General features: G+C 41.1%; 1 protein-coding gene and 1 long non-coding RNA gene across 4 annotated transcripts in view; both read left to right on the top strand.

Annotated features, from left to right (window-relative positions):
* URI1 (URI1 prefoldin like chaperone) overlaps positions 1-13,718 on the top strand; it is a 46,076-nt gene that overhangs the window by 745 nt on the left and 31,613 nt on the right. Inside the window, exon 1 of one of the 3 annotated variants that reach the window (XM_083451912.1) lies at positions 6-122. The exons of the other annotated variants lie outside the window; for them this stretch is intronic. Coding sequence (XP_083308038.1) covers positions 75-122 — 48 coding nt within the window. The 5' untranslated portion in view covers positions 6-74. Of the gene's footprint in view, positions 1-5; positions 123-13,718 lie in introns of those variants that run through there. 3 annotated transcript variants of the gene reach the window in all.
* On the top strand, positions 133-12,320 carry LOC310682794. The gene is made up of 2 exons (XR_014514164.1): positions 133-3,340; positions 3,776-12,320. It is a non-coding gene; the product is annotated as an uncharacterized lncRNA (long non-coding RNA).

Raw genomic sequence — 13,718 nt, 5'->3', positions numbered from 1 at the left:
GGGGAGGGGGCGAGGGACGGAAGGCGCCCTCCTGGTGGGGAGCCGCGTGGCTGTGAGGAGGGCAAGGGGGTGTTATGACGCCAGGCCCGGCGCCTCAGGCCTGGTCGGGGGCGCCTCGTGAAGTATGGGTGGGGGTAGGTTGTGGGGTATTGCTGCTGGTATGGGGGAGGGGGCCGCGGCCTGCAAGGGTCGGCTGGCAGGGGAGCGGAAGGGGACCCCGTCAGGGGGTGTGTCAGGCACGCTGCCTGTGTCATGGCAGCGCCATGTGGAGGGTTTGTTTTGCAGAGGGTTTCCTTTCCACTTCCCCATGTATGTGTGTATGATGGACTTTCCTCTGTATGTGTGTGTGTGTGTGTGTCTGAGAGAGAGAGAGCGTGCTTTAAACAGTGCAATTATTGGTAATCCCCCCCCCCAAAAAAAAAACGTAGTGTGAGTTGACAGTGCAATTTTAACCTTTCCTACTTGGAAATAAGTTCATCTGGATGGTACCCAGTGTTGGTTCTACTTGGCTTAGACCCCTTGAAAGTAACGTGGTGGTTATTGCTATTCTTACAATACTGTTTTAATGTATATTTACTTATATATTTTACTACAGTTACATCCTTCTTCTTTCTTGAAAGTGGCATACCTAATTCTACCCACTCCTCATTTAATTCCAACAACAACAACCGCCCTGTCAAGTAGGTTAGGCTGAAAGGCAGTGCCTGGCCCCTAATTATTATTATTATTATTATTATGAACGGCTTCAGACAGAATATTAAAATACAGTAATCCATCAAACATTAAAAGCTTCCCTAAACAGGGTAGTCCCAGGTAGGGCTTGCTCCAAGGTCACCCAGGGAGCTTCATGGCTGAGTTGGGGATTTGAACTCTGGTCTCTCACTGGCCCTAGTTGGACACTGCGTTGTCTCTCGTCTCCCTAAGTCGGAATTCAAGGTGACTTCCAACGTTTAAAAACAACATTATAAAATACAGTACAAAGTGATAAGCAAGCTCGCTTAAAAAAAAACTAGTAAAAAACAATAGATAAAATACACAACACATTTAAAACCAGTAATTAAAGTACAGTTTGCCTTGTTCAGCAGTCCAGTGATCAGCATCTTAGTTTTTGAAGGCCTGTCTGAACAAGGTCTTAGCCTGCTGCTGAGAAGGATTGCAAAGACAGAACCAATCTAACATCTTTTGGGAGGGAATCTGGGAGCAGCCTCAGAAAATACTGTCTCATGACACCACCAAAAGTTATGTCATATCCATTACAGTGGTACCTTGGATTACATACGCTTCAGGTTACAGACTCCGCTAACCCAGAAATAGTGCTTCAGGTTAAGAACTTTGCTTCAGGATGAAAACAGAAATCGTGCTCCGGCGGCGTGGCAGCAGTAGGAGGCCCGCCCCATTAGCTAAAGTGGTGCTTCAGGTTAAGAACAGTTTCAGGTTAAAAACAGGCCTCCGGAACAAATTAAGTACTTAACCCGAGGTACCACTGTACTTCCAATGGGTCTATTCTGAGTAGAACTCACATTGGATACAAATCACGGTGCTTCAGGTGGGGCTTATGTCCAGGCAACTGTGCATTGAGTTGTAGGCTAAAATGCAAACTTTACTTGGGAGTAAGTTCCGTTGAACTTCAGAGGACTGGCTTCTTAATAGGCCAGAGTTGTAGATAAGCCCACAAAAGTTTTTGGCCTGTGATTAAAACTTTTTAAAAACAAGTCTCCAGAGGAATAGTAGTGTTTGGTTTCTGTGCTGGGTGCACTCACTTTCTCACTTGGCCTGCATTCAGTTCTTGACTGCAACCACTAGAGCTGAAATAGTGCTACATACTAAAAAGAAAAAAGACATCGAAGCATACTATTTAGCCTCTTGAAAGTTGCAATGACACATTTATTTGGAAGTGAGTCCACATAAATTGGTAAAACTTAATTCCAAGTATGTGGTTTGTTTATGAGAGTTGAGCATGTTCAGTAGCTACAGAACTTTTGAGTGTCAGTTTGGAAAGAGAAACACAAAGGGGGCCACAGAATGGGTTAGGGCAGTGGTTTTCAACCAGTTTGCTGTGGCACCCTGGGGCAACACTGGCTTCTGTTCTTCTTTCCTTCCCTCCCTCCTCTGATGCCCTCTCGCATCTCTGCCTCCCAAAGGGTTGCACAGCTGTTTGTTGCAGCAGCCCTGGCTACAAGCTCTGCGGGTGAATGGTGCTTCTGGAGCTGGCCAGGGGGTGCTTCCCAGGTCTCTGTGGGGCAGTGTGAGAAAGCACCTCTCTTTGGGGCATGGGGGGGGGGCAGCTCAGAGACCAGGGGTGGCAGCTGCGGCTGCCCAGAGGAATCCCAAGGAGAGGGGAGAGGAGAGGTGACTGAGGGAACACTCTACAAAGGAGGGTGTTCGAGAAAGGGTGAGGGGCTGCCAGCTCTGCATGCAAGGGGGTGACATAACTAGGGTCCTGAGCCCTACAGGAGTGCTGCAGAAAGAATGTAGTTGGTGAAGGGACTAAGCCAGGGACTCTGTGGGAGTGATATGGCTGGCTGACTGGAACCCTGAACAGGAGTGTTCCTGTTTGAAAGTGAGGACATAGCAATATATTGTTGCCTATCTCACATGTTACTCTAGGAGTAAAACAGAGCTGGATGATGGGGATAAACTGACCAATGGTTGTCTTCAGGCTGGACAGATTGGAAGTCCTGTGCTTATTCTGGCTATCAGGAAATCACATACAACATGCTGTGAGGGTATGATAGGACTACCACATGGGGAACAAGGCAGAAAAAGCACACCACTTTACTTTGGAAGACATTACCATGGTTCATACATTCAGTGGGAGAAGTTGCTGTGGTACAGTGTGGCGGTGAAGTGGTGCAAGCAGCTTCACTCCATTGCACAACCTTGACTGTGCACTGAACCATCCACATGATCATCAGTCATTTGCAGGCTTGGTTCATATCATCTTTTCACCTCTTTCATATGGGATAAGCAACATCAACTGGGCCTCCGCATGACTGGCCATTTCTGTAGAAAGTGTGGTTTACACTGGAAACTAATTGTTTTTAGAGGAATAGGACTTGGCTCACCCATCATAGGGCGGCTGTTTTTTTGTTTGTACTTTCAACATATGCTTGCACAAACACTGAAAAATAACTTAAGTGGAGCAGAGGAGCCCCCTATATATTACAGATCTTTGAATCCCTTTACATGTTGTGCAGGACTACTGTATAGACAAACACCAGGTCAGCTAGTGTGGGAGAATGCAGCAGAAATAATAGAAAAAGCAGCATTTGCAGATGGCTTAGCATCTCTTGTTGCAGTGCTATTACATTCTATTTTCCTGCCCACAACCCCTAGTGAGGTGAGCATAATACAGGGACGCGGGTGGCGCTGTGGGTAAAAGCCTCAGCACCTAGGACTTGCCGATCGAAAGGTCGGCGGTTCGAATCCCCGCGGCGGGGTGCGCTCCCGTCGCTCGGTCCCAGCGCCTGCCAACCTAGCAGTTCGAAAGCACCCCCTGGTGCAAGTAGATAAATAGGGACTGCTTACTAGCGGGAAGGTAAACGGCGTTCCATGTGCTGCGCTGGCTCGCCAGATGCAGCTTGTCACACTGGCCACGTGACCCGGAAATGTCTGCGGACAGCGCTGGCTCCCGGCCTATAGAGTGAGATGAACGCACAACCCTAGAGTCTGGCAAGACTGGCCCGTACGGGCAGGGGTACCTTTACCTTTACCTTTAGCATCTCTTGTTGCAGTGCTATTACATTCTATTTTCCTGCCCACAACCCCTAGTGAGGTGAGCATAATACGTTAGTTATCCATCCCTGTGAGATGCTTTTAAGACACTTTGGATGGGGTGAAAATATGACTTTTTTGGTTTTGGTTTTGTATTGCACTGATAACTTTGGGAAAATTTTACATTTTATTTGTCTTGCAAGAGGATAGATTCTTGTTCCCAGCACTGTACAAGTAAGGGTGAAGAGACCCCCTTCTGCTATGTTTAATCATAGACATCTGATATAGTTGGGGTTATTTTGTTCTGTTACAGTTTAAAATGTTAGCATTAACAATATTAAACAATAGTAAGCTATAGTTGTGGTGGCATCACAATGCTCAAAATGGCTACAAGTTGTTACATGAAATAGGTGTTAATTAGACAAGAGTAGCAAGAATCCCAGAGAGCTGAGAAGAGGTTTCCACTGGCATATCCATTGACAATCCAGCACCTGACTCCAGGGGTCACTTTTCCATCTGCTCTGTGTGAGAAGCCCACTCCCAAGTGATACGTAATGCCCTCACTTCTTGGCGAGGTGCATTTGCCCTTGGCTTGCTACAGGCAGTGGCAGGAATGCCAAAGAGCTTGGGGAAGTCTTTAACCTTCTGTTCTCTCTGTGTCGCTTTTAGCTGTCCCACCATCAAGATGGGTTAATAGCTATGTATTGAGTTGTATAATCTTTTATAAGCTGCTTTGGGGATTAATTTATATTGAAAGGCAAGGTATAAATCTTTTAAAATAGATAAAGGGGGAAAACAAAAGGATTCACCAGCTTTTTCACCTTTTTCTAATAATAAAAAAATCTAGCACCTGAAAAAGAAATCTGTCCTATGTTTATGGGAAGGTTCATTCATTTATCATGACCCCTTGACATTCAGTTATAGGCATAAACGGTCTAACTTTTCACTGGAGTTCTATCCAAACTAAAAATCACTAATATGCTATTTTTGTGCTTTATTTCTTTTAAATCAAATCACTTCAGAATCACTTAAGGAAAGGTTCCCCATATGCTTACTGCTGTACCATCTGGGCTGTTTTCAGGTCATTACAATCTGTTGTGTAAATAAGTTCCATAATATGTAGCAAACATGCACAGTTTTCTCCAAAATGTTGAGTCCGTATATAGAGGCACAGAGTCAAATTAAATTTGATCCAAAACTCAAGAGTGAACCTACCCCATCCTACCCCCATGCCTGGAAGTGATGCCTCTTAATCATTTCATGACTTGAAGAAAGTATGAATGGATTTCAGTAAAAAGCAGAATGCCTGAGGGGCTGTCAGTAGAACTGGATATCACATGGCTCTTCTTCACACATACAAACTACTAACTTAGGTTGCTGCAATAATCAAGTGATTAACACGCATGTGAGACACCATTATTTGAAAAGAAACCAGAGGGAGCAAAAATAAGAGTAGGTTATTGGTTCAGAAGAAGCGTTCCACTAAAATTAACTGCTGTGGTGTTAACTCAAATGAACTATGGTCTTGGGGATACTTTTGTAACTTGTTAAGGCTAGTAGGCAGCCTGCATATGGAAGGATTGCTGCTTTAAGGCATCTACCCAATGTAGCAGATTGCAGACTGGACAGCAGTTTTATGCATATACAGTGTGAATTCCCCACCCCCCATGGCAGCTTCCCCAGCCTGGTGCCCTCCAGATGTTTTGGACTACAGCTTCCACCAGCACAGCCATTGAGGAAGCTGGTATATTATTTGTCCCTTCTAACAGAATGGGACTGATTCCAGTCTTAGGATGGGTTGCAATGTCTTACCGTTGAGCTTGTGGTGTTCAGCAGCTTCAAATGTTTATTAAAAGGACTGCTTACCTATTGGAAAAATCTGGTGATAATTTGTAGAGAGGATAGTTAGGTACAGCTGTTCTATTTAATTTTCACTGTTCAGCTCAGAGACAGAAATACATTATCAGAGAACATCTAGTAATGACATTTACCTGAGAGTACTTGTACTTTTAAAAAGTTTCTTATGTTTTTGCAGAGAGAAACTTGGGAGAATAGTTTGTCTTCTTGGAACATCAAGTTCACTTGTTTGCATATGAAAAATGTAAGGTCAAGGACATGGATCTGTGAATCTTCATGTTTGTTAAACTACTGGTGACTTACACATACTGCATTTTCCCCAAGATTGTCCATTGAGGAGCTAGAGGAAAAGGCTGTTTTATAGGTCAGAAAGCTTTTCTTTGTCATCAATATGTGTAGCTTTACATTTTTCAGTGCTGTTTTTAAAAGGGATTTTAAAGGGATTTAAAAAAAAAAAAAGGAGAATTTCACAAAATATATTAGTTCTCTTCAGGATTTTGAATCTTTCACAGCCCAGTACTTAAGTCTATTTACTGAAGTAAGAGCTGCAGACTCACTTCATATATAAAATAAACCAGTTTGCCATTGCCCTTGAGACTGGTTTGGAAGCTGCAGTCTGGTTGCTGTTGTGCATTGGGGAACTGATAACATATAACACCTGTGTTGAGAGAGCTGCCAGTACATTGTTAGAATATAAACCCCTAAACAACCTGGAGCCTATGTACATAAAAGGCTGCCTTAGTCTCTATGCACTTCCCTGATCTTTGTGATATGCTACCAAGGAACATCTGGAGGTGCCTGGCATGTCAGACCATCAACAAGAACGCATGAATTTAGTGTGGTAGCGCTAGGGTTAGGGAACTCTACCCAGTGCAATCAAATCTGGCACCAGCTGTAATTTGTTTTAGGCATGAACTTCAGACTTCATTATTTCAGCAAGTCGCCTTATGAAAATGATTTACTGTTTTTATGCCCTTGTTGTCGGGTGACCCAATCTGTACTTCTTTCTGTTTCTTTAATGTATTTTGATTCAGTTTTATTTGTTTTGTTTCTGTAAATAGTGTAGATATATTTTATCCGTTTGCTATTTGGAAATGAATGAATAATAACAATAGTTACAAAAACAAGCTGTGGTAAGCCTTGAACTCACTCAGTCAATCCCCCTCTTGTGCATGTCAGGGTAATAGACTGAACGTTTTCACTTTCATTTTGAATAAACTGCACCTTCTATTTACATCCAGATGAGATAAATTGTGGTGTATCCTAATTGTTTTCACAGATAAGGATCCAATTGTACTTTTAGATACTAGTTTGTAAGCTAACCATGGGCCCAGTTTAGCATTATGTTCAAACTGCAGTTCAGCATTTTGTGTGTTAGCTGGCCTTGACTCACCTGCTCCCTCTCTGGCAGGCTGTGAGGAAGAGATCAGAAGCATTTGCTTTTAAACTAATAAGAGTCTCCATTATGTTTGAACTCATGGAACTTTGGTTAGTATAAACTATGGTTGGTGAACAAACCAAGATTATAAATCATTCTTAAATCCTATCATTTCAGCTGACTATAGGAAATCTGGTTAGTTTAAAAGCTGATCCTTCCAGCTGCTCTTGGAGGACAGAATGCATAAATCCAAGACTTGTATTGGTTCAAATGCAAAATGCTGTAGTTTAGTGTTATGTCCAAAAATTATCTTAGCTTAACTCACAGTTTTCAGAGTTCGGACATGATGGAAAACTGCAGTTTATTCAAAAAAAGTGCACAGCAGTCTCCCCTTCTTCAGGACATATGGCAGAGGTAGCAATGCGGCGTCCACCAGACGTCGTTGAAGTATAATGTACATCAGGCCCAGGCAGCATGGTCAGGACTGTTGCAAGTTGTAATCCAACAATAGTCGGAGGGTACCACATTAGCTACCCAGCATATGAGAATGAAAGCATCAGATTTAAAGCAGCATTGCAAACCACCAGCCTGTGGGCTTAATAATTTATTTGGCTTGGCACAGTTCCCAATTCAACCTATGAGACTGTTCCTTACAAGCCATGGTCATCTGCCATCATATGCAATACAGTATTGGGTGTCGGGCAGGTAAGGATGTCCTGCAGAGAAACAACTGGAAGCAATCCAGTGCCTCTGTATTGGTAAACCAGCACAAGATTATTCTAATAAACACATTTCCAACAAAACATCTGTTTGGGTGGTAGGTGGACTTTTATGTATGAGAGTGTGATGGAACATACACACCAGGTTTGGAGATACATAGATAAGCACTATAGTATGTTAGTCAAAATAATGATTAGCATGGAGTTGAGCTGTATATCTCAGTTTATCACCAAATAAAACGAGGCATCCTGCTCAGTATAAGTGTGATAGATTATAGTTTTCTATCTTGGTAGACAAGGGCTCTAAACATTTGAGTCCCTTCGAAATGTATATATTAAACAGCACTGGCCTAGAACAACCATTAAAGTCAAAAGCCCTTATGTGAACATGGACAGTTCCATGCACATGACTGGGTTGCAGCCTGTAACATAGCCATTACCAGGGTCAAATATTTGACCCACCTGAGAACAACTTATCTATATGTGGGTGTTTCTGGTATGCTGTATATACTATTTCAACTTATTATCATCATGTTGCACATAGTAGCTGGAGTTTATCATTTTGTACTATTTTGGTGGCCAGAATGTCAAATCTTAGCTCTTTAACATGCTTTGCTTTAGGTCCAGTTTTCCCTGAAGTAATTACATCTAGGCAATACCACTTTATACAGCTGGCAGGGGCTTGCAGGCTGAATATTCTTGAGTACACAAATGATTCATTACATGAAGAAGTGTGCTAAATTAGCCTTGTTTTCTATGATAGATGGGTGTCATGTAAGCCCCCTCTGGCTGTATGAGGTGATATAGCCCATATACAAATCCAGCACTTCAGCAAGAACCAAGGGATGGTGTCAGGTGTTAAAAATGTTTATACTGAAGATATATCAATTCTCAGTACTCCTAATGGACAATAATTGGTATTTCAGTGTATTTTATACTTTGTGTTAACACCACATTTACTTTCTTCACCTGTACAAGAGGTATCCTGTAGTTGGACTCCAACATTCCCATACACATGAAATTTAAGGAATTGTAATCACATTCTTGAGTGCCTCAAGTTGTGCTATTTACTCATAATTAGGTAACTTTTCTAATGGTACATAATACTTCTAAACTACTTCTTCCCATTTTATAGATGAGGAAGTTTATTCTGAATGCTTGTGCTTTGCTGCAGGCCTTAGGAAAAGTTGTTGTCAGACTTACAGTTAGATCAAGCTTTCCAGAAAGCCATTAAAGTTGCAATTCTATTAGCTCTTTCTAGGGAAATAGGTTCCATTACACACACTGGGGCTTACTTTTGAGCAAATATGCTTAGTTTGACCTGCATATCTTAGTTTCTCAGAAATTTTGTTTGCAGACTGATATCCCTGTGTATAAATGCTGTAATAATGTTGGTTCAGTTTCATGTTTTAAACTCTTTATTTTGAACCCAAAACATTGATTTACAGCTTTTCTAGTTGCTCCAAGCAGCATACTAACATTTCAAAAATAAAATACAGATTGAGCAAACAAAGCAAACTGAACATTCAGAAATAAGTTAGGGGGTTGAATATATGATACACATCTTCTCACCAAAACCAGGGTTGAAATTCACCATGAATGTACAATATTTATCATTTCAGAATTTATACAGAAATAGCCCTCTTTCTAGGATAGTGTCACGTGCAATTTTAACTGCATACCTTCTTCTTCTTTGGCAGTCACTCATAGCCAAGTAAGATTGTCTTCCATGAATGCGGTCTTAACACTTAACATAAGTGACTGTGGAGGCCAGTTCTGAATCCACACATCCTTCCACAGTGGAGTCATATGTTTTCAGAAAGGAGTTAATCATGGTGAGGGTTTGCCAAACATGCCTTCCTCTTAGTACGTTTTCCCCTTTCATCCTGATTTTGAGCTTCTTCAAAGTCCATTACACTATTGGTAATGGCTGTTCTCCACTTGGAGCACTCGCAGGCCAGTGTTTCCCAATTGTTGGTGTTTATACTACATATTTAAAGATTTGCCTTGAGAGAGTCTTTAAACCTCTTTTGTTGACCACCAGCATTACACTTTCCATTTTTAAGTTCAGAATAGAGTGGTTGCTTTGGAAGACGATTATCAGGCATCCGAACAACATGACCAGTCCAACAAAGTTGATGTTGAAGAATCATTGCTTCGACACTGGTGATCTTTGCTTCTTCCAGTATACTGGCATTAGTTTGCCTGTCTTCCCAAGTGATATGTATTTTTTTCCGGAAGCACTGTTGATGGAATTTTTCGAGGAATTGGAGATGGCATTTTAATGTAGTCCATGTTTCACAAGCATACAGTAAGGTTGGTAGTACAATAGCTTTGTAAACAAGCATTTTGGTTTCCCTGTGAATGTCCTGATCCTCAAGGACAGAGCTCAGGCGATGCTGGATTTCGACATCAATGTTGGTCCTTGTGGGAAGATAACTGCCCAGGTAGGAGAAGTGATCAACACTTTCCAGTGTTACACCATTGAGTTGGATTTGTGTTGCTGCAGAGGGGTTGCTTTGTGCTTGTTGGTGCAGCACACTTTGGTTTTTTGGATGTTGAGTGATAGGCCAAGCTTTTCATAAGCTGTGAATAAAATTAGGATGGTTTGGAGGTCATCCTCTGAATGTGCACCCCTAAAATCTATTGATGTTTTGCATATCCTTTTTTGTTTTAGCCAATATTAAAAACGTCCCATGGTTTTATTAAGTAGCAGCTGATCCAGGGAAGCAGATCAAAGTACTTCTCTCCTGACACATGGCTTCGTTTGGGACATTCTACTATCCTAAGATAACATTGCCAATGTATGTTTAAAAAAGTTTCTATGAAGGTTGATTATGACTTGTAATTAAGGAATAACGTTTATTCATTCAAGAAAAGTCCAGCACAGGGAATATAGTTCTTTTTTAAATGAGACATATGCATGTGAGTCAGTGTTAGAAACTGAGATATGAAAGCGAGGAGCTAAATGACACCTTAAACCTAGGTTATGGGCGCAACAGCAGAATGTCTAGGTGCACTTCTTTAAAACAAGAATACAAACCTGAAAATGAATGAACGTCAGCTAAAATATTATGTTCATTTTCACATGGATGAGTCCTTCCCCTGCCTACCCCCCTAATATTCTTAAGAGGGTCTTCAGAGAGTAGCTGAAAGTGGGGAGGCAGAAAAAGGTCCTTCTTTACTTCCACTCTGCAGTTTTAAACTGAAATCTTAGGTGCAGTAGTGCACCCAGAGCTCAGAAACTGCTTGTGGTAATGGAATTCCCAGTCACAAAATGCACCTAGAACAATGGGAGTTTCAAACACTGGTGTGAGTTCCCCTTATGTAGAAATGATAAAATAAAAAGTTGATTTCATTGTTGAAGTAGAAATCGAATAGCCTTTCAGTCTTGACTTACCTGCATCAAATTCTATGTTCTTTTGGGTTAATTTCAAATTTAAAGTTGAGATTCTGCCTACAGTTACTTGGGAGTATATCCCATTGAATTCAGTGGATAGAACTTGATAAATTCCAACTCTAACTTCTAAAGCTGCAAGTTATAAAAGGATACATTTATCATTTCCCCCTGAAAGTATAATTGGTATGGTTTATTCCACTCCACCCACCTTGTTTTCGTTATGTGGAAAGTTTGAATTTGAAGAACTGAAACTGCATTAAAGCATGGGCAGTTGGATGATAAATTGTGGTTGTTACACAGAACCTGGGCAATTGCTTACATATATTGGTGGTGATTCACATGATGGTGCCCCCTTGTGGCCCCTAAACAGCATTAATATAGATAAAAAGAGAGTGATATGTTTAAAACTCTAGATGCAGTTGCTGTATAGGCAAGAATATTGTTCTGAATCAACACCTGAAGGGACAATTATATTTCATTATATTATTTGTTGGCCCAGAGCAGAAATGCTTATCTGGCTTTGTTTCATTTGCACATTCAAATGCATATCAACATGTACAGTATTCTGTTTTAATAGTATGGCTGGTGGTCAGGGCTTATGGGAGTTGTAGTCCAAAAAACATCTGGACGGCACCACAGTGGCTACCTCTGGTTTAGTGCTGGATAATGCTAGGTTTACTGTGTGTGTAGTTAATTCCGTATTTACTTGAATGTAATTCACACCTTTTTTGGCCAAATTACATCACAGAAATTAGGGTGCACATTAGATTTGTCAGCAAATACTTTTTGGTTTCAAGGTTTTGAAAATTTAGGTGTGCATTAGAATTGATGACGCATCAGGTATTCGTAAATACAGTAATCTACATTTTATTTAAAGATGTCAGTATTCAAATATAGCACTATAATCTCATGTTTGCAAGCACATACAATGGTACCTTGGTTCTCAAACTTAATCCGTTCCGGAAGTCCGTTCCAAAACCAAAGCGTTCCAAAACCAAGGCGCAGTTTCCCATAGAAAATAATGCCAAATGGATTAATACGTTCCAGACTTTTAAAAACAACCCCTAAAACAGCAATTTAACATGAATTTTACTATCTAACAAGACCATTGATCCATAAAATGAAAGCAATAGTCACTGTTAAAATAAATAACAGTATTGTAGATGATAAAATTAAAAATTAATTTTTTTTCTTACCCTCACTGATGATAGTCATAAAACGAAAAACAAGCCACAGTCACAAAAATGAAAAAGCCATACAAACAAAAATGCAAAAAACAGCAAAAACAAAAGTACCAAATATCACCTCAGAACACTGCAATCAGAGATGGAAGGCTTAAATTACAATGGTGGGGACTCAAATGAGCTGCACAACAGTAAAAATGGAATCACAGGAGCACGTTCAACTTCCGGGGCAAAGTTCGAAAACCGGAACACCTACTTCTGGGTTTGCAGCATTCAGGTTCCAAGTTGTTCTGGAACTAAGCTGTTCGAAAACAGACGTACCACTGTATATCATTTATACCAAGAGGAGACATAAGTCAGGTTCTGTTGCAAACACAATGCTTGAGCATTAACTACTATTTCTGAATAGCTACTTGATCTTGTACCATTAGGTAAAACTATGGTTTGAAAACCATTACATCATTCTCAAGCAGGCTGTCCTACAAGCAAAGGATATGACATTGGGCACCAAACTGAACTTTTACCCGCAAAACAAGCTGTTAAACTAGTTGAGATTTATTTGGGACTCAATCACAAATTTCATTTGAAGTTCTGGTTAGGTATTTTATGATCATGCACACCATGATAATTGGAGGTCACTAATTGTCTCAGGAGTTCTAAATGCTTTTCTATACCCACCCCACCAAATAACCCTGGCTATGTGTATAACACTATTTCACTATTTCAGTTTAAGTATGTCACAGACCAGGCTGGACTCTTGGGTGCTGACTCCTGGATTCATGTTCCTCCTTTAAGGCAATCTGTGCTTGAATCCTCAGGAAAAGGTAGAATTAAAAAAATCAAATAAATCGCTTCATACATTTCAGCAAGTGTGGCTTCATGAGCCATTTTACAGGAGGGAGGAACCCTGCCAGTCAGAATATAATTTATTATTGTGTCCATGCTACCATGATAGCTGATGGGTTGAGCAGAAATGTAGCTGCCATTTTCTTCGATGGTAGCTGCTCCCTGCTTTTTGCTATGTACTTTACCCATTGCTTTTTAATTTGCTCTTTATGTACATACTTGAGAGTGATAGTAGTGATAGTGTTAAGGCACTAAATATGCTCAAAGCTGCAGTCCTATGAATACTTATCTAGGAGTAGGCCCTACTGAATTCAGTGGGATATGCATCACAGAAAATGTGTACGTAATTAGACTGTGCAGTGGTGCCTCACAAGACGAAAAGAATCCGTTCCGCGAGTCTCTTCGTCTTGCGGTTTTTTTCGTCTTGCGAAGCAAGCCCATTAGCGGATTAGCGCTATTAGTGGTTTAGCGGCTATTAGCGGCTATTAAAGGCTTAAGGGATTAGCGGATTAGCTGCTAAAAGGCTATTAGCGGCTTAGATCAGCTGATAAGCGGCTTAGATCAGCTGTTCAGCGGCTTAGCAAACAGCTGTTAAGCGGCTTAGGGGCTTGGGGAAAAGG

The sequence above is a fragment of the Podarcis tiliguerta genome, assembly GCF_965153285.1.
Source record: "Podarcis tiliguerta genome assembly, chromosome: 8".
In the NCBI taxonomy this organism is placed as follows: domain Eukaryota; kingdom Metazoa; phylum Chordata; class Lepidosauria; order Squamata; family Lacertidae; genus Podarcis; species Podarcis tiliguerta.
The sequence above is the reverse complement of the archived record's forward strand: the minus strand, read 5'-3'. Positions and strand labels throughout refer to the sequence as shown.